Source organism: Schistocerca cancellata, chromosome 3 (assembly GCF_023864275.1).
Source record: "Schistocerca cancellata isolate TAMUIC-IGC-003103 chromosome 3, iqSchCanc2.1, whole genome shotgun sequence".
NCBI lineage: Eukaryota > Metazoa > Arthropoda > Insecta > Orthoptera > Acrididae > Schistocerca > Schistocerca cancellata.
Window position 1 is genome coordinate 920,594,456 of NC_064628.1, and position 22,392 is coordinate 920,616,847.

At 43.6% G+C, this 22,392-nt stretch overlaps 1 protein-coding gene across 1 annotated transcript in view; it reads right to left on the reverse strand.

The window, feature by feature from the left end:
- Positions 1-22,392, reverse strand: part of LOC126176653 (gamma-aminobutyric acid receptor alpha-like) — a 308,835-nt gene that overhangs the window by 236,951 nt on the left and 49,492 nt on the right. The window contains exon 3 of the mRNA XM_049923811.1: positions 13,370-13,593. Within this exon, the coding sequence (XP_049779768.1) occupies positions 13,370-13,593 (224 nt within the window). The remainder of the gene's footprint in view (positions 1-13,369; positions 13,594-22,392) is intronic.

Here is a 22,392-nt window from a genome sequence, read left to right on the forward strand (position 1 = left end):
GAACCGTATGTGCAGTTGACGGACTTTGAGCGAGGGCGTATAGTGGGCATGCGGGAGGCCGGGTGGACGTACCGCCGAATTGCTCAACACGTGGGGCGTGAGGTCTCCACAGTACATCGATGTTGTCGCCAGTGGTCGGCGGAAGGTGCACGTGCTCGTCGACCTAGGACCGGACCGCAGCGACGCACGGATGCACGCCAAGAGCGTTGGATCCTACGCAGTGCCGTAGGGGACCGCACCGCCACTTCCCAGCAAATTAGGGACACTGTTGCTCCTGGGGTATCGGCGAGGACCATTCGCAACCGTCTCCATGAAGCTGGGCTACGGTCCCGCACACCGTTAGGCCGTCTTCCGCTCACGCCCCAACATCGTGCAGCCCGCGTGAATGGCGACAGGCGTGAATGGAGGGACGAATGGAGACGTGTCGTCTTCAGCGATGAGAGTCGCTTCTGCCTTGGTGCCAATGATGGTCGTATGCGTGTTTGGCGCCGTGCAGGTGAGCGCCACAATCAGGACTGCATACGATCGAGGCACACAGGGCCAACACCCGGTATCATGGTGTGGGGAGCGATCTCCTACACTGGCCGTACACCACTGGTGATCGTCGAGGGGACACTGAATAGTGCACGGTACATCCAAACCGTCATCGAACCCATCGTTCTACCATTCCTAGACCGGCAAGGGAACTTGCTGTTCCAACAGGACAATGCACGTCCGCATGTATCCCGTGCCACCCAACGTGCTATAGAAGGTGTAAATCAACTACCCTGGCCAGCAAGATCTCCGGATCTGTCCCCCATTGAGCATGTTTGGGACTGGATGAAGCGTCGTCTCACGCGGTCTGCACGTCCAGCACGAACGCTGGTCCAACTGAGGCGCCAGGTGGAAATGGCATGGCAAGCCGTTCCACAGGACTACATCCAGCATCTCTACGATCGTCTCCATGGGAGAATAGCAGCCTGCATTGCTGCGAAAGGTGGATATACACTGTACTAGTGCCGACATTGTGCATGCTCTGTTGCCTGTGTCTATGTGCCTGTGGTTCTGTCAGTGTGATCATGTGATGTATCTGACCCCAGGAATGTGTCAATAAAGTTTCCCCTTCCTGGGACAATGAATTCACAGTGTTCTTATTTCAATTTCCAGGAGTGTATAATGCATCTTGTGTGTTTAGACTACTATGTGGAACATGTGATCATTTTTATATAGGTCAAATGGTCCGGATTTTGTTGTTAGATACAAGGAGCATATCAGCCCAAACAACAAGTGTTCTTGGCAGTAATTTGCGAAGCAAAAAACACGCACTGGGTGGTACTGACAGTACTATGCATATTTCACTGTTTTACGCGTGGTGCCTATAAACGGAAGCTTACGGAGCTGGACAAACTAATGAACAAACAGGCTGAATTTAAATATATAGCGAAGTAGTTTTCTTGTGACATATCTGTGAATTATAAAACAGTGCGTTAAAGTCTGAGACGTTTGCCAATGTAGCATCTATGTATTTAGCGGTAACATTATGATCCCTGACAGGCAGAACATACTGTCACACAATAAACGATTGAAGACGCCTGTCAAATTATTATGTCTGAACAGCTAAAGACGTCTACTGAATTTTGAATGTATCAAGACAATCTTAATACATTCAAATAACATTCGTTATATTTATCTTATGTAAAAACAAATTTTAATGTCTGTGATACATTGCAAACGTAACCCAAGTACGTCAGAAAAGATCTATTGCACTGCTGCAGTCTGTGTACACAAAGTATATGAAAATATTGTATCCATGTATTGTTCATAACATTGTATCATCTAATACAGGTACTGGTTTGAGAATGAACGAAAAATTCGAAAGTAGTCACTAATAAAAATATTACCTGCAACTTAATTAGAAAATTACAGACGTATTTAGTTGCTGATCCTCAAACTAACACAAAGTTGGAATTACGTAAACAGGTGAACTGTCTTCGTCCATCACCTCAGTGACGTTAGCCTGACCCTTGAGAAGCTGTCTCGTTGTCATATTTGTGGAAATTACGAAGCCACAGCTACATTCCGATACTTTCAAGCAAAGATACTATGTATTTAAGAAGTAGCACAACGCTACAAAAAATACGTTCCCTGAGAAATGAGCAACATCTGTAACCACCTCGCCGAAAAGCAAAGGAACAGCTACGACATCTGGCGTTCAGCGAGAAAGCTCCCCACCACAGCAAACAAGTAGTAACTCTCTGACGTCTACACATTCAACAGCGGAAAAGCTCTGAACGGCACTGCAGAAAAACATTGCTAACAGCTTAAACGCCAGTCACTTTCCTGCACCCGCCGGCTTTCTCTCTTGGGCAGTTATAATGAAGCTCTCAGAACTCGCGATTTTGCATGGACGGCGGGAATCCAAGCCATCCAGAACTTCTGGTGGAATAAAGACCCGCAACGTGGTCTAAACTATTGCGTATTTAAGAGGGAGTGTGTGACATTGCTAGAAGACGCATAAAAATTCAAGTGGGAAAGCAACCAATCCTCCTGTGATAATCCCATTGGTAAGGTCAGTCTGGAGTTTCCTTCTAACGTTGGCACGTCCCCTAAGCTGAACTACACTGGGCAATTCAGGAAAAATTTAGCGACAAAATGCAATCCTGGTGGGACGCTGATATTAGACGGGAGAATTGTCTGAGGTACCAGGCAGAATACAAAGACATAAACTCCCTCAATATTAGTGTATGGCTTCATATAAGACTTTAAATAGATAGGGCGTCCCTGCCACACAAATGACACTGAGCAATAAGCAGCAGTCATAGAGAAAAAAAGCTAACTATGTCATCGGCCTCTGCCGCTATGCGATAAAATGATGTCATAGAGAGCATGCCCACACGTTGATTCCTCCGATGAAGATGAAACTAGTCATGTTCAAGCCCTGTGTTTTATAAGCTTTCTGGCTACACGCTGTAGAAGGAAACCTTTTGTTGCTTGCAGATATGCTGTAAAACACCGCAACACATTTTACGACGTAGAAGACTTCTTGCAAAACCAATAAAGTAATACTGGACTTGCTACTGGTAGATTCATTTGACAACCCCTTTTCGTAAAACTGCTATTGAGAGCCGACACTTGCAGGCAATTTAAGATAAGAGAAATTAAGACTTGTACAGACATATGCTTTCCTCTCTCTCTCTCTCTCTCTCTCTCTCTCTCTCTCTCTATGCAGGTCCATTTTTTAGAATGATACATCGTATCATACGGAATAGTTGTAAATGTTCTAAAAAAATTAGGAAGAGATGTGTTTGTTCCAACATTGGCTTTGCCACTCAGTGTTGGTATTTGGAGGAAGAAGGATAGTTTGTACATACACTGGCTCGGTTTGGACTCACCATCACAGTTGTATAGTAAAAATAATAAGTCACACATGGCTACGTAAGTCATTAGAGCATATACACACCGGCACATTTACATATGGAATGAGGAAGAATGTGGAAAAAACGGGTAAACACCGAAAAATTCATGTAACACATGTGCGAATGTCAAATATTCTGTAAAATACGGATATGGTCATACTTTGTTCCAACATTGGCTTTGCCACTCAGTGTTGGTATTTGGAGGAAGAAGGATAGTTTGTACATACACTGGCTCGGTTTGGACTCACCATCACAGTTGTATAGTAAAAATAATAAGTCACACCTGGCTACGTAAGTCATTAGAGCATATACACACCGGCACATTTACATATGGAATGAGGAAGAATATGGAAAAAACGGGTAAACACCGAAAAATTCATGTAACACATGTGCGAATGTCAAATATTCTGTAAAATACGGATATGGTCATACATGATATCTGTATGTATATTTAGGAAGTAGCTGAAATTTTTGTGACATGGGCAATAGTTAAAAGTGCCTGGAGATGTCTTGGATACTTTACTAGAAATCGACAAGGAGAAGATTAGAGTTACAGAAGCACGATCTCTCAAACTGACTGAGAGATCTGAGAGATGGCTCACAGACGACCTTGGAAAACAATATGTACATTTGGGTTTTGTTACTTATAAATCGGGACTGAGAGACATGGCATCACACATTTACTTAGAAATAAAAAATTATTACACAAATGGGGTTATGGCAGAGAAGGCGCTGTAAGCATTATACATAAGAGAGGGTATGACACAGCATAGCATATGCTGTTTTAGGTAAAAGATGGCGCAGTCTATAAACAGAATGAGAGAGGTAAATATGGTAACACATACTACAGCTACTTCTGTGTAAATGAGAAAATAGTAATGTTATTTCATTCTGAATGCTGTGGTGTTCTGTTCCCAATAAATGTGAGTTGCAAGCAATATGGAATCGTAAGAAATGTTTGGATGCATCGTAAATCTATATGTATGAGTGACATATTGACATTGTTATAGACGAAATAACGAGAAGTTTGCTGATGGAGGATGAAGGAGTCTCTGTGCACAACATAGGTATGATATATTTCTATGTACATGATGTAGATTACTTTTTGAAAGAAATTTCCACCATTTGACTGTTAACTGTTCATTTACTTTATTCAATAATGATTTCGACTCTATAGCAATTATTAAGTGCATTTTGAACTGAAAATTAATCAAGCTTACACATCATGTAGTGGCATACAGTTTATTAATGATATGCACGCATTATTAATATTCAGTTCAACATGCACTTGATAGCGGCTACAAAATATTTCTAGAGGAAGAAAAATTTTTCTTTATATGGTAATACTCCAAATTTTTTTCTGTGTTTTTAGACGCAAGATTTAAATAAAAATAATTAACCGTTTTCAAAACATACTTTGTACACTTGGCTTCATTTTATGGATTGGAATTACCAATTACGAAAAATTCTCTATTATAATAAATAGTAATACCATCATTCAATAATTATCATGTAGAATAACGATTACTACATTCCGTTATAGTGGAATACAGCAGGCCAACTATACCGGAGCATTCTGGTGACCACGAGCTTCCGCGCACTGCTACACTGACTTCCAGACTATTTCATGGCGAACCCCAAACGTTGGCAGCACTTATGCATGATAAAAAGTCTAACAGTTATAAAGGTGAACCTCAGGTTTCCACTGCGAGAAAATACTACTGTTGGAGCGAAGATGCAGTAAAACTTAATGTACACAATTGTAGCCAGAGTGTCTGAAAGGCTTGAATTTAAAATAAAAATTGTCAGCAATGGCAGCCAAATACTTCATGCGTAAGAAGTCACCATCATTCTGCCAACGGAATTGCCAAAGAGGGCGGAGGAATGGACAGGGCTTCGGGGAACTCTCTTACCAATGGTGTGGGAAACTGCCCCTGAAATGCGGAAGAATCAGAAGTGATCCACGGCATGACGATGCAGTAGGCAATGGAAATCACTACGTTGAAGAAACATAAGGTATGCCCACAGGACTTGTGGCCTGTAACTGATGAAGTGTTACGACGATCTCTCCACTGGCGAAAGATTCCAGACTAGTCCCTCATTCGGATCGGTGAGAGAACTGTGAAGGGGGAGGCGACCATGTAAAAAAGACTGAATAACCAACGAAAGGATAACATTCTACATGTCGGTGCGTTTAATGTAATGAGTTTGAACATGGTAAGGAAGATAGAAAATCTGAAAAGGGAAATCTAGATACGATGGGTGTCAGTGAAGAGAAATGGAAAGAAGACAAGTACTTCTGGTCATATCAGAGTAGAGTAATATCAACATTAGCAGAAAGTGGTATTAATACGTTATGAGTGGGAAGAGAGTGACAAGGTTTCGGGTATACAAGCCGACGTCGCAAGCCGAAGATGAAGATACAAAGAAAACATATTAGAATATTGAACGGGTAATTCAGTATGTAAAGGTAGATTATGATGTAATAGTCATGGGGGATTCGAATTCGGTCATAGACGAGGAAGTACAAGAAAGGGTTGCGGGAGAATATGGGCTTGGTAGTAGGAATGAGAGAGGAGAAAGATTAATTGAGCTCTGCAATAAATTTCAGCTAGTGACAGCGAACGCTCCGCTAATAATAGCAAGAGGAGGAGGTATACTTAAAAAGCGCCGGGAGATATGGGGAGATTCCAGTTAGGTTATATCATTGTCAGGTAGAGATACCGGAACAGGTACTGGATTGTAAGGCGTACCCAGGAACAGATACAGCCCGTGATCACAATTTAGTAGTAATGAATACTAGGTTGAAGTTTAACAGATTAGTCAGAAACGCAAAGAAATAGGGTACGGAAGTACCAAGGAATGACGAGATACCCTTGAAGTTATGTAAGGCTATAGGTACAGCATTAAGCAATACCTCAGTGGGCAGTACAGTTGAAGAGGAATTGACATCTCTAGATACGGCAGTCACAGAGGTTGGAAAGAAAAACAGAGGTACAAGGAAGGTAATTACGAAGAAATCATCGTCGAAAAAAGGAAGTACAGAAATGTACGGGTAAATTGAGGAATACCGAAATAGAAGTTACTTAGGAACGAAATAAATACAAAGTGCAGGAAAGATGAAATTGCTGCATGAAAAATGTGACGATATCGAAAAAGAACTGATTGTCGGAGGGACTGACTCAGCATAGAGGGATTCAAAATAATATCAGATGGAACTGAAAGCAAGGGAGGTAACGTTAAGAGTGCAGTGGTAAGTCAATTGTTCCATGCATGGGAGAGATCGGAAAGTCAGAAAGATTACATTGAAGGACTCTGTGAGAGGCAGGACTCGATTGATGACCTGAAAGAAGAAACAGGAGTCTACAGGCAACAGATAGCGGGTATAGTACTAGAATCACAACTTAAAACAGCTTCAGATGAATTAAAATCAAATAAGATTCCGTCGGAATCTCTAGAATCGTTGGGAAAGTGGCAGCAAAAGGACTATTCACGGATGGCCGCTGTGGCAGAGCGGTTCTAGGCGCTTCAGTCTGGAACCGTTCTACCGCTACGGTCGCAGGTTCGAATCCTGCCTCGGGCATGGATGTGTGTGATGTCCTTAGGTTAGTTAGGTTTAAGTAGTTCTAAGTTGTAGGGGACTGATGACTTCAGATGTTAAGTCCCATAGTGCTCAGAGCCATTTGAATCATTTTCGACTATTCACGTTGGTACGAAGAATGTATGAGACTGGCGATGTACCATCGGACTTCCAGAAAAACGTGGTTCATACAATTACGAAGATTTCGAGAGTAGACAAGTGCGGGAATTATCGACAGTGAGTTTAACAGTTCATGCATCGGAGTTGCTGACAAGAATCATATCCAGGAGAATGGAAAAGAAAATTGAGGACGCATTAATGACGATTAGTTTGGTTTCAGGAAAAGTTAAAGGCACCGGAAAAGCAGTTCTGACTTTTCGGTTGATAATGGAAGCAATACTGAAGAAAAACAAAGACACGTTTACAGGACGTGCCCACCTGGAATAAACGTTCGACAATGTCGAATGGTGCAAGATGTTTGAAATTCTGAGAAAAATTGGGGTAAGCTATACGGAAAGTCGGGTAATATGTAATATGTACAAGAACCAGCGGGGAACAATAACACTCGAAAAACCAAGAACAAAGTGCTCAGATTAAAAAGGCTGTAAGACAGCGATGTAGTCTACCGCCCCTTCTGTTCAACCTATATATCGAAGAAGTAATGATGGAAATGAAAGAAAGGCTCAAGAATGGCATAACAAATTCAGGCTGTAAGGACATCAACGATACGATTCGTTGATGACATTGCTGTCCTGAGTGAAAGTAAAACAGAATTACAGGATCTTTTGAATGGAATGAACAGTGTGATAGGTACAGAATAAGGATTGAGGTTAAATCGAAGAGAGAGGAAAGTAATGAGAAGCAGCACAAATAAGAACAGCGAGAAACTTAATATCAGACCTTAGGATCATAAAGTAGACGACAGTAAGGAATTCTACTAACAAAATAGCCCATGATAGACACAGCAAGGAGGACATAAAAAGAACACTAGCACTGGAAAAAAGGGTTTTCCTGGCCGAGAGAAGTCTACTGGTATCTAACATAGGCATTAATTTAAGGAAGAAACTTATGAGAATGTACATTTTGAGGATAGCATTGTATGGTGTGAGACATGGACTGTGCAAACACCGGAACACAAGAGAAGCGAAGCATTTCAGGTGTGACGCTGCAGATCAGTGTTGGGAATTAGGTGGACTGTAAGATAAGGGATGAGGAGGTTCTCCGCAGAATCGGAGAGGAAAGGAATAAGTGGAAAACACTGACAAGGACGAGGGCCAGGATAATAAGACGTCTGTTACGTCATCTTCTATGGTACTAGAGGGAGCGGTAGAGGGTAAGAGGTCTGGGGGAAATCAGAGATTGAGGGTAAGAACTGTTATCGGACACCCATATTTAAATTTTCTGTAGTTTTCCTAAACCTCTTTCAATAAATACCAGACTCCTTCCTTTGAGAAGGACGTGATCAATATCGTTCCCCAACCTTCTCCAATGCAAGATCCCGAATGATAACGAGACGTTACACCCGAATCCTGGTTCCTCTCCTTGGTACATTAGCTGTTACAATTCAAATGATCGAGTTGAACACATCAGCGTCACTTTCCCTAGCATGACTCACTTGTTTGCGAAAGAGCGTGTTGGTACTATGGTTAAGACACTACCCTCACACTCGTGTGGGTGGTGATTCAGACTGCCATCCAGCTATCTGGACTTAACACTGATAAGCCAAAACATTACGACCACTGCCCACCGTGACGTTGGACGCCGGCTGGTGACGTTGTGGGCACGTGACACGGCACCAAAAGTGTGTAAGCGTAGCAGACATGGTCGGGGGATCACCCTAGCGCGGATGTCGGCTGCAGATGGGAAATCCATTGAGATAAACGACTCTGACAAAGGGAGGATTATTATTACGCAGAGCCTATCAGTGAATATCTCGAAAACAGTGATACTACTCGAATGTTCACGTGCTACTGTCGGGAGCATCTACAGAAAGAGATAGAAGGACAGTGAAATTACCAGTAGGTGCTAAATGGTCGGACTTAACGACTCTTCACAGAACGCTGTGTTCGGAGGCTTGTCTGTTCTGTAAAGTAATGGTGATCCGTGGCATCTCTGCCGAAACAGCACAAAGCTGGTGCACGCACAAGTGTTCCAGAGCACAGCGTTCATTGTGTATTATTGAACCTGGAGCACCATAGTAGACCACCCGTAAGTGTTGACATGTTGATCCAACGACATCATCACTTACGATTGCAGTGGGCAGGGAACTAGCGAAATTCGACCGTCAGTCAATGGAAATGTATCGGCACTTTGGGTGAATTACATTTTTGCTATACTAGGTAGATGGTCATCTTCACAAACGTCGTTATCTACATCTACATCTACATTTCTACATTTATACTCCGCAAGCCTCCCAACGGTGTTTGGCGCAGGGCACTTTACGTGCCACTGTCATTACCTCCCATTCCTGTTACAGTCGCGTACGGTTCGCGGGAAGAACGACTGTCTGAAAGCCTCTGTGCGCGCTCTAATCTCTCTAATTTTACATTCGTGATCTCCTCGGGAGGTATAAGTAGGGGGAAGCAATATATTCGATACCTCATCCAGAAACGCACCCTATCGAAACCTGGCGAGCAAGCTACACCGCGATGCAGAGCGCCTCTCTTGCAGAGTCTGCCACTTGAGTTTGTTAAACATCTCCGTAACGCTATCACGGTTACCAAATAACCCTGTGACGAAACGCGCCGCTCTTCTTTGGATCTTCTCTATCTCCTCCGTCAACCCGATCTGGTACGGATCCCACACTGATGAGCAATAACTCAAGTATAGGTCGAACGAGTGTTTTGGAAGCCACCTCCTTTGTTGATGGACTACATTTTCTAAGGACTCTCCCAATGAATCTCAACCTGGTACCCGCCTTACCAACAATTAATTTTATATGATCATTCCACTTCAAATCGTTCCGCACGCATACTCCCAGATATTTTACAGAAGTAACTGCTACCAGTGTTTGTTCCGCTATCATATAATCATACAATAAAGGATCCTTCTTTCTATGTATTCGCAATACATTACATTTGTCTATGTTAAGGGTCAGTTGCCAATCCCTGCACCAAGTGCCTATCCGCTGCAGATCTTCCTGCATTTCGCTACAATTTTCTAATGCTGCAACTTCTCTGTATACTACAGCATCATCCGCGAAAAGCCTCATGGAACTTCCGACACTATCTACTAGGTCATTTATATATATTGTGAAAAGCAATGGTCCCATAACACTCCCCTGTGGCACGCCAGAGGTTACTTTAACGTCTGTAGACGTCTCTCCGTTGATAACAACATGCTGTGTTCTGTTTGCTAAAAACTCTTCAATCCAGCCACACAGCTGGTCTGATATTCCGTAGGCTCTTACTTTGTTTATCAGGCGACTGTGCGGAACTGTATCGAACGCCTTCCGGAAGTCAAGAAAAATAGCATCTACCTGGGAGCCTGTATCTAATATTTTCTGGGTCTCATGAACAAATAAAGCGAGTTGGGTTTCACACGATCGCTGTTTCCGGAATCCATGTTGATTCCTACATAGTAGATTCTGAGTTTCCAAAAACGACATGATACTCGAGCAAAACACATGTTCTAAAATTCTACAACAGATCGACGTCAGAGATATAGGTCTATAGTTTTGCGCATCTGCTCGACGACCCTTCTTGAAGACTGGGACTACCTGTGCTCTTTTCCAATCATTTGGAACCTTCTGTTCCTCTAGAGACTTGCGGTACACGGCTGTTAGAAGGGGGGCAAGTTCTATCGCGTACTCTGTGTAGAATCGAATTGGTATCCCGTCAGGTCCAGTGGACTTTCCACTATTGAGTGATTTCAGTTGCTTTTCTATTCCTTGGACACTTATTTCGATGTCTGCCATTTTTTCGTTGGTGCGAGGATTTAGAGAAGGAACTGCAGTGCGGTCTTCCTCTGTGAACGACAGCTCGAAAGGTGCCACGCGCCACTGACGCAGGCTGGTGGGAGTCGTATTGTGCTGCAGAAGACTTCCTCCTGCGCCTGCATTAGTCCTCTGGTAGTAACCGAAGGCACTGCGAACCACCCCCATCCCTTCAGGCTTGATGTTGTCCCCAAGGGTGGTGTCAACTATCAGCAGTATAACTGTCCGTGTGTCAGAACCAGAACCGGACTACAATGGTTTGAGAAGCATTATAGTGAACTCACGTTTATGTCTTGGAGACCTTCTGATATGTAGAATCAGTAATGTATTTCATTCCAAAGACGGACAAACAAGCTATTACGGAGGTGTTCATAACGGTTTGGTTCATCAGTGTGTCTCCTTTGGCTTCCCTCAATAGATTAAACTTAATGCTTAGTCAGTTTCAATGAAAATGGGCGTGGTGAAGTTTGCTTCTCCGTCCTTTCCCAACACAACGATGTACTTGGTTTCCAGTGAGCACATTGTCCAGAGAACTTTAAAACCGAGTCTTCACTCCTGCATCTGTAATTCCTACTTTGCCCAAAACCTTCAGGTATGTACATACATAAATGGTTTCTTCGTATATCCATAATTGAAACGAATATATGTTAAAAATGACGAAATTCCTCCAGCTGTATTAAGGTATTTGTTTTATTGGCCACCAGTTTCGGTGTTGTTGCAACATCATCTTCAGGCCTATACTTGTTGACAGCAACCGTATTTGTCTAACACTAGTAGTCAGTGGGAAGCCAAAGGAGACACACTGATGAGCCAAAGCATTACGAACACCTCTGTAATAGTTTGTCTGTCCGTCTTTGGAACGAAATACATCACTGATTCCACATATCAGGAGGTCTCCAAGACATCAACGTGCGTCCACTATAATGCTTCTCGAACCATTGTAGCACGGTTCTGGTTCTGACACACAGACAATTATACTGCTGACAGCTGACATCGCCCTCGCGGAAGACATCAAGCATGAAGAGATGAGGGTGGTTTACAGCTGTCAGCGTGTGTTCGATTACCACCACAGGACTCATGCAAGCGCAGGAGAAAGTCTCCCACAGCATAATACTGGTCCCACCAGCCCGCGTCCGTGGCGCGTGGCACCTTTCGAGCAGCCGTTCACCTAGATAACAAAGTTTGTGACGACAACCATCGATCTAGTGTAGCAAAAATGTAATTCACCCAAATAGCCGACACATTTCCATTAATTGACGGTCAAATTTCGCTGGTCCCCTGCCCAATGCAATCTTGATGATGTCGTTGAATCAACATGTCAACACTTACGGGTGGTCTGCTATGGAGCTCCAGGTTCAACAATATACAATGAAAGGTGTGCTCTGGAACACTTGTGCGTGCACCACCATTGTGCTGTTTCGGCAGAGATGCCACGGATCACCATGTACTCTATTTCACGTTCTGTGAATAGTCGTTAAATCCGACCATTTAGCACCTAGTGGTAATTTCACTGTCCTTCTATCTCTCTCTGTAGACGCTCACGACAGTAGCACGTGAACATTCGACCAGTAGTCAGCGGAAGGCCTGGAACACGCCTATCTCACCACTGACTACTAATGTTAGACACATACGGTTGCTGTCAGCAAGTATGGGCCTGAAGATGATGATGTAACAACATCGAAACTAGTTGTTAATTAAAGAAACACCTTAATACAGCTGGAGGAATTTCATTCTTAACGTATAAACGGTTTCTGTTCTCTCGGACAAGTCCAAAGGAACAGACACGTTATGTGATCCAGCGGCTATGCATATATTATTGAAAGGTTTCCAATGACACTAGCCACATTTGGGCATTGAAATGAATCAATGTCAACACATGGGAACTTGTGCCCGACTGGGACTCCAATCCGGAAGCCCCGCTCATCGTGTGTGGTTGCCTTAACCGAATGACGAACGAGGGGTTCAATGGTAGCTGACGCCTCACCTGTCGTGTGCAACGGGCTGAGAATCTGGGTGGGATTGGAAGTGTGCTCGGACGGTTGAGATAGTTACGGCGAGACCCGGGCTAGAGCCCTGGCCAGTTACAAGTTTTAAACTGGTGCCCTTGGTTCATTTCGATGTCCAAATGTGGCTAATGTCATCGAAAACCTTTCAAGCATGCGTTTCGTTGTTGTATAACGGATGTTCATATACCTATTATGTGAGAATGGAAAGATTATTTATGTCCACACATACACTATTTCTGGTCCTTATCCGAAAGTTACCTTACAGCAGTTTGGCTTCTTGTTCCCAAGAACACCGTCAAGATGTTTCAATCATTACGTACGTCACGTTTTTGAAAATACCTCCCACACACTCCCTTCCAATGCAACCGCGAGGCGATCGCATGAAGAGGCGGCGAAATACTTTACAGTCTTATGGCTGGACTTTATCAACTGTAAGAGAGCAGGTCCGTCTCACCTGGAGGAGTAGAGGACGCGCCCGTCCCGGTAGAGCCGCACGAACTTGTTGGGCGTGGTGATGGTGTGCAGGTAGGACTGCTTGCCGTTGTAGAAGTACGTGTCCGGCTTCCAGATGCGCGCCAGCATCGAGATGCTCAGCGCCAGCGTCTCCTTGGATCCCCCGGTGAAAGCCAGCCGCCGGTCCACCCACGACTGCCGGAAGTAGCAGTCCATCGAATACGTCTGCACAGTACCAAAGGCACCAGGTCAGCCGAGCACCTAAATTAAGCCAACTCTGGCGCAAAAGAGACCTGTGAAGATACATGTTAATTTAATAAAAGTAACTCTTTTGGCAACACTCCAAAGAATATACAGCTAGGCTCAGTGTGAGACCCAAGTACTCCTGATTAAGGTCACCACGCATAGCCGCGAATTGATGGAGAGCCCCATCTGTGCAGGTTAACCTCAAGGATCAGTATTCGGGCCTAGCCCACGGCCACGGCTGTACTGAAAATTGTGTGTCTGTAACATTGTACGCAGATGATACTGTGATCGCCTGAGGAAGAGTCAGAATGCATTTGCCATAACAGTTCTTCTAGGACTGGTCTGTCATCTTCGCGAACTGGGCTGTTCAGTGCTGGCTAGCTTTTAATCCCTGGAAGAGCTACGCTAGACAATCGACGTCACACGGTGGTAGATTCTCGTCACCTAATCAGCAGTTCACTGGTGAGTCAACCTCAGCAAAACGTCCAAGACCACATGCTATCTAATCACAATGCTTGGGTTTTTCCCTCTATAGCACGACTGTGTTGGATGACTACACCAATTAAATTGATGCATATTAATCAGCCAATATCAGGTGTGATAAAACTAATTGTTGTTACCACCAGACCTGCGTCATAGTTTTCAAATAAGAATTTAACAGCATCTTTCGGCTTGTGAATATACGAGGGCTATCCACAAAGCACATTACGTTTTGGAATTAAAAATAAATAAAGTATTGGAATTTTTTTATTATATACAGATGAAAGCCACACTTAAATACTACTTTTCTATATAGTTGCCATTTAAATTAAGGCACTTATCGTAGCGATGGACGAGCTTGGAAATTCCTTCGTCGTAAAATTCGGCCGCCTGCGCCTTCAACCACGTGGTGAATCAGTAACCCGGTAGAAATACGATTTTTGTGGATTTCCTGGAAAGAGGCACTACAATAAACTCTCAAAGGTATTACAAAATCTCTGCACAACCTCAGAAGAGCAATACAAAACAAGCCCAGGGGAAAGTTGGGCTCAAAGATCTTGCTGATTCACGACAACGCCCGGGCCCACACGGCAAATGCCACTCGTGAATCTTTTAAGTGGGAGTTGTTTCCTCATCCGCCGTACAGTCCCGACCTGGCACCGAGCGACTTCCACTTATTCCCAGCAATGAAGAAGTGGTTGGCTATGCAGCGTTTTGATGACGACGCACATCTTCAAGAAGAGGTAACAACGTGGTTGAAGGCACAGGCGGCCGAATTTTACGACGAAGAAATTTCGAAGCTCGTCCATCGCTACGATAAGTGCCTTAATGTAAATGGCAACTATGTAGAAAAGTAGTATTGAAGTGTGGCTTTCATCTGTATCTAATAAAAAAAATTCCAAAACCTTATCTATTTTTAATTCCAAAACGTAATGTACTTTGTGGGTAACCCTCGTATTTCTTAGGTAACTGACTACATTTATTCTGACAACATTTGAAACTGAAAACGAACTTGTTGTCCCGTTCCATATTTTTCCAATAAATTCCGATACAGGAGATCTATAGCCAGACTGTTTTGACTCTGCAGAAGTGAAAGGTTCAAGTGGTGTTTATTTATTTATTTATGTATTCATTTTATTTCGTGTGTGCCACGTTTCTTTGTATCCTTTCCCGTATGTAACCTTGGACTGTATGAATGAAATAGTATGGGATAGTAGAGGTCCTAGCGTTGCATGTGTAGAGTCGTTCTGTGGTAGAATAGTACCGACCGCTAAACGTGAACAAGTTTGACAAAGACGGTGGGCGAATCAGGTCAGAGAGGTTACGAAGGCTCGAGTATTGGCTCTGTTAGGTTGGTGAACGATCCCCTCCGCCACCTTTTGAACGAAGAACGGTTAGGCGAGGTGTCCGGAGGTCCCCTTGTTCCTCGATTACGGCACTGAACAGAGGTGGAGACGCAGCTCTCGATTTTGGTAATGTTATAAAGGTATTAGATTTTCATAAATCGGCTCAGTAATGAAGTCCAGATGTTGAAATCAGGTGTGAGTTTACCGCTAAACCCCCATAAGGGAATTTATTTTCATAATTTATTCAAATTTCAGTAGAATTTTGCGTTTGTGCCTTGATCAGGCCACGCACCATGGGACTAAGACTCACTGTCATATTAGTGCTCTGTGTGTAACGGAAGTTCACTCATTTAATGTATTTAAACGTGGTCTTTCATTTATAGTAATATTTTGGGGAATTTTATTTATTTTCTATATGTTTTCTTTGTGAAGTTGCTTTCGCACCGCGTGGTCGGTTGGAGCAACCGCCACATTGATAAAGTGCAGTTTCGATCTGAAAATGTGTAGTAGACCAGTGAATAACCATACGGTAGTGGGTGAGTGTAAGATAGGGAAGGAATTATCCTGCGTGTCCGTATTTGTCGGGATTTCTGTTGGCTACAGCAACTTGGCCACGTGTGCGGAATGATACTGAAGTGATAACGTTTCTTGTGCTCCCCCATAACTATTTGATTTGCTGGCAATGTTGTCCATTACGTAAAATACACGGGCTGAACTCGTGCATCTAGGAAAATTATCAAATTTTAATGCCCATTGACTTGCTAAGGAATTGCGAGACACTCTTCCGCCCTGACTTAGTTTGCTTTCTGTGTCTTTGCTGAACTTGTTCTGAGTCATCTATAGCAGTTGGAAGTAATAAGCATGGGTTTAGGTATAATTGTGTGTTAGCATAAAATTACATTGAAGCCAGGTCTGCGCTCCCCTCTCCCTTCCCTTAATTACGTGGCGAGACTGAACCATGGTAACTAGAGAGAACTGTTTAGCTGATGTTTATTGCAACAGAAACACGGCTAGTTATTGATATGCCGTCGGTACTGAATAAATATAAATGTCTACCCTTGACTGATTATTTGCTCCCTCCATCATAAAGAATAGATGAAAACAGTACCACAGTCGAATCCTGGGTCATGAAAGCAAATAAAAGCTATATACTGCCTATTAAGCTCTCTATAGGTGCCTTCTGTAGTGGGTCAAAAAAAATTGCATTATCGGTTGTGTTGTAATTTTACCGGTTGGTGAAAACCTTCTGCTAGAAGTTATTAATACCCGGCAATAACACGCACGTGCCAGTAATTTCGTGAACCACATGAATTTAAGAAACCATTTATTGAAGACGGTAGCTTGCAGGAGCTGTAGGACATGGCAAAGCGACGGTAATCTTCCTACTTAGGTAGAGTTTTATCACCACCAATACTGAAAGGTTACGTTGAAAAATGTCTGTTGTTTTGTCTGAAGCTGTAGGGGTGTATTTTTCTTCGTATGAGTTCCTCCAGCATTTACATTTTGTGACGTAAGCATGCAGACGCTCACGTGCTGTGTTAGCAGTGATTTCGTGTAGCCAGTGACACCTGCTTACGGCCGCGTTGTTCTGATTCATAATCTTCTGGGCAAACTTTTCTCATTTCTGCAGCTGATGGCGAAATGTTGGCTGCCGCTCTCTGCACTGATTCATATCTTCACCGTAATTATTGCGATAACAAGTCTCTTGCCTTTTCGTATTATATCTGCTGTTACGAGGAATCTGTCCCCAAGTATGTCATACAGTCAGCCAGCCTATTACGTGTAACTCCTTCATTATCCACGATGAACTTCTGAATACCGTTGTACGATGTTTGCTTATCTATCCTATATGTCGTTGACTATATATTTTTGTAGCAGCGACCGAAATTTAAATGTGCGCATTACCAGTGGGGCGTTTTTGTAAAATCCTATATGTCCTGGTGTCAAAAGCAGTAATAGAGTTACCTTATAATGGAGGGCAAAATAAGCAACGTTTATACTAATCAACGGGACACCACGCAGCGAAGTCCCTTCGACGCTGTTTTAGACTCGACAGTCTTTTAACTGTCGTAATACCTCATCCAAATCGTCTGGCCGGTTAGCTCTATGTGCTGACGCGACCGCTTCCCGGTTGATGAAGTACATGCGCGACAGATCGAACCTGCCTTGTGGATTGACGAAGTGGGGTCGTTGTGGCGGCCAGCGTGGATGTGATTTTTAGGCTGTTTCCCACTCCCAAGTAACGGCATACCGAGCTCGTTCTCGGGTCAGTGTTCCACCTCAGATACTCCTAGAGATACAGATACGCTACGCAAACATTTTCAACTCTTTCTCATACTTGCATACAGAGCTGACTTAATCCGTAGGCGGAATGGGCAAAGCGCATCTCTTCTGCAGTGTGAATAGGAGACTTATGGTATTCGGTGTTTTATCTCCTTAATTACTCTATTAGAAACATTCATGTCTTTCTATTCTGTGGCAGTATTTTCATTTTAGGACACATCATACATCCTGTCTCATCAGAACTGCGTTGCACATTACAATCTCTCTCACTTTCCCTCCTAGAATATTTTCTCTTCCACTGGAACTTACATTGACAAACTGTTGATGTACAGGGTTATTACAAATGATTGAATCGATTTCACAGCTCTACAATAACTTTATTATTTGAGATATTTTCACAATGCTTTGCACACACATACAAAAACTCAAAAAGTTTTTTTAGGCATTCACAAATGTTCGATATGTGCCCCATTAGTGATTCGGCAGACATCAAGCCGATAATCAGGTTCCTCCCACACTCGGCGCAGCATGTCCCCATCAATGAGGTCGAAAGCATCGTTGATGCGAGCTCGCAGTTCTGGCACGTTTCTTGGTAGAGGAGGTTTAAACACTGAATCTTTCACATAACCCCACAGAAATAAATCGCATGGGGTTAAGTCGGGAGAGCGTGGAGGCCATGACATGAATTGCTGATCATGATCTCCACCACGACCGATCCATCGGTTTTCCAATCTCCTGTTTAAGAAATGCCGAACATCATGATGGAAGTGCGGTGGAGCATAATCCTGTGGTACGTTTAGCTCCCTGCTTGCTTTATTCGTCGACTTCCGCGAGCCACGCGTGAAACTTGCCCGCACGCGTTCAACCGTTTCTTCGCTCACTGCAGGCCGACCCGTTGATTTCCCCTTACAGAGGCATCCAGAAGCTTTAAACTGCGCATACCATCGCCGAATGGAGTTACCAGTTGGGGGATCTTTGTTGAACTTCGTCCTGAAGTGTCGTTGCACTGTTATGACTGACTGATGTGAGTGCATTTCAAGCACGACATACGCTTTCTCGGCTCCTGTCGCCATTTTGTCTCACTGCGCTCTCGAGCGCTCTGGCGGGAGAAACCTGAAGTGCGGCTTCAGCCGAACAAAACTTTATGAGTTTTTCTACGTATCTGTAGCGTGTTGTGACCATATGTCAATGAATGGAGCTACAGTGAATTTATGAAATCGCTTCAATCATTTGTAATAGCCCTGTATATCACCTCGTTTCGTAGCATAATTTTTGCCTCATTTTTAACACACTATTGTAATTTCACATGTTTCCACTTTCATGTTATTTCAATTTTCTCAGTGGTCTCCTGTTACGACCGTAACACTGAGTACTCTAAAGGCGTGGTTTCAACAGTTTTTCCTTTATTCCGTTTGGTCTCTATTTAATAAAGCTCAGCTTTTGTGGGCTATGGAAATTTTAACCACCAGTAGAAATGCAGTTTGAGTTTCCTTCCTTTCAGTTTGTTGCATAATAAACGAGAACAGGGAGCCATCACTTTAGTACTGTGTAGCACAACCTCTAGAGTTGATGATGCCTTAATTTTGGCAACGAAGAGAGGCAACAGTGCGGGGTAGCCACGTGGTCTGAGGCGCCTTGTCACGGTCCGTGCGGCTCCCCCCTTCGGAGGTTCGAATCCTCCATCGGGAATGTGTGTGTGTTGTCCACAGCATGAAGTTAGTTTAACTTAGAGTAAGTAGTGTGTAAGCTTAAGGACCGATGACCTACGCAGTTTGGTCCCGTAACGTGTTACCACCAAAAGAGGCAACAATCGTCTGCAGCGGCGCCAAGTCGCACTGTGGTCAATCATACTTTATTAGATCCGTTAGAAATACCAATTTTGATATTCATAAACGTAGCGACGGAAAAAGCAAAATTGTAAACTTTGGCGGCCAGTGGATGAATGTGATACTGCAGCGTAGTTTCGACTCCAAGTTGGCAAGGATAGTAAACAGGGGGCATGTCGATACCAGGGCATAACATATTTGCAAGTTTCATTCCATGTTCTTAGATGGACAGACACTGTGCCTCGTAGACACACGCGTGAACAATATACAGGTGTCAGCATTTTAGAGAGACCGTGCAGGTAGTTTCAGAGAATAGTGTTGGAGTATTCGGCGAATCGCTTGACATCTGAACAGGAGCGACGCCACTATTCGACGATGTTGCCAGGAATGTGTGAACCGTGGCCGAACACAGCATAAAGAAGGAAGCGGTCGACGTAGAGGGCGACAGAACATGATGAACGAGCAGTTACAAGAAAGACACTCAGAGCCCCCGATTCATCGTTATCGTTGATCCGATGTGTAAATGGTTCTTCAGAGACCACAAAGACCATTAATAGGCGACTTGCAGAACTGGGACTGTCACGGTGCCACTTCCTTCGACAACCACTGACGTCTTACACCAACAATCGCTTTTTCAGTGGTGTCTGGCACATTCTGCTTGCATTCTCATTGGATGGAGTAGAACTGTCTTCAGTGATGGGCCTCGCATCGAACTGAGTCCACATGATGAGCAAAGACGTGTTTGGAGACGGCTGAAACAGAGATGGGACACCAACCTGACTGCTCCTCCCTCCCCCCCCCCCCACCGTCCCGCCATATTGCTGACAACCAGGAATGATGGTCTGGGTACTATATCACTGCATAGCAGGACCAGTTTGACTGTCATCGGCGGCTCCTTAACAAAATGGTTGGTTCTGAGCACTATGGGACTTAACATCTGAGGTCATCAGACCCCTATACCCTAGAACTGCTTAAACCTGACTAACCTAAGGACATCACACACATCCATACCCAAGGCAGGATTCCTACCTGCGACCGTAGCAGCAGCGCGGTTCCAGACTGAAGCGCCTGGAAACGCTCGGCCACACCGGCCGGGTTGCTCCTTAGCAGCGTAATGATATGTGGACCTTGCTCTACGACAGATTTTGTTGTTGCACTTCGTGGCAAGCCATCCTTAACTTACATTTGAGCAAGGATTTTCTGCTACTTGCCTTTGTGCTTACCAAAACCTATGTTGGCCAGCGAGGTTGCCGGATCTCTCTCCAACTGAGAACGTTTGGATCATTATGATTAGGACCCTCCAATTAGCTTAGGATTGTGGCGATCTGGCGCTCCAATTAGACGGAGCTTGGCATGGTATGCCTCATGAAAACATCCAACAACACTGTCAATCAGTTCCAATCAGTTGCTTCAATAAGGGCCAGAGGTGGTTCAGCGTGTTATTGACTTGCTCATTTTGTGAAGCCCGTTCTCTAGAATAAGGCATCCAATTTTTCTGAAATGGTTGTCACTTGTGTGCATTTTCAACTTCTCGCGGCGCAATGAATAATCCATTAAATTTCGGGCAGGCAGCCACTGATATTTCGGCAGCGTATCATCCGGCCAGCTTCAGAGCGAGTCACAAGACTGTCTGCTCTGGAGATGGCAGGACGATACGCGGCCGAAATGTCAGTAGAGGAAATTTTATTTGCGCGGCTGCATGCCCGAAATTTAATGGATTGAAGTCACTTGTTTGTATACATACATATCTACATCACATCTACTGATTTCCGTCACATTCGGAGGATTCTTTCATAGTGCGTCGTTTGTTTTCATTAAAATGTACATGTTTCATTCTAACAAAATCTATATGTAGCTTATTCTTCTGAAATATTATACAAAGGAGTGTTTGTTTCCAGCAAGGTCTTCCTGTTCCTGCCGAATTCACCAACAAAAGTAACCTCCATAAAAGCTGACGACTGCACCGCAAAATTTAAGCAAGGTCAGCAGTTTCTTATTTTTTCAGTCAACATCGTATCTTGTTGAATATACCATTCTGTACATATCTTTAGCGTACTTTCGTTCTTTCTCCTATGATGACCTATACGAACGAACGAAATTTAGAACTGGCTGAACCAATCATGTCAGTCTTTAAATACTGCAACGAATGTTACCAGCTTCGTGTGTAGACTGGTGCAACGTTGCAGAAAAATCTGTTATCATAAGCATTTCCCAACTCACAACCAAATTATCACCCTCCGACTTAACTTACACCTTGGAGTACACAACAGGTCAGCCTTTTAACACAAAATTTTGGAATACCTTTTCTTAGAGGGGGTGGAGAGCCTGTCACACTCAAGCCGAACGTTTCTTTTCTTTCCAATCATTTGTATTTTCTACTGAGAGCTTCCTCTATATACGGCACCTATGTATATTGTGTAGCTATTTTTCTTTGATTCTTTCAAAGCTGATAATAAGTCTAAAACTGCTTGTCTCGAGCCACGTATTTTATATTTTTTCCGAAAGTAAAACTCGTATCTACAACGTGCAACCGCGACTTCATGTCCCGTTGGATTGAGGATAGTGGTAGTTATTGTTTTAGATACACAACAAGGCAATGCAGTCAGTAATTTTCGCAGTTTGTTGCATTTATCTTCTTGGAAACGCAGTATTTCCCTCGAAATTTGTATGCAGCTTTCACAGCCTATACAAATCATCATAATAACTGCACAACCGGTCTTACAGTTTTGTTCCATTCACATTGGAAAGTTCTATGCCTCACTACTAGTTCCAATACATCTTTTCAGAAAGATCTGGCAACACAATATGCATGATTGTTTTCTTTGTCCTTTTTTTTAACTGTA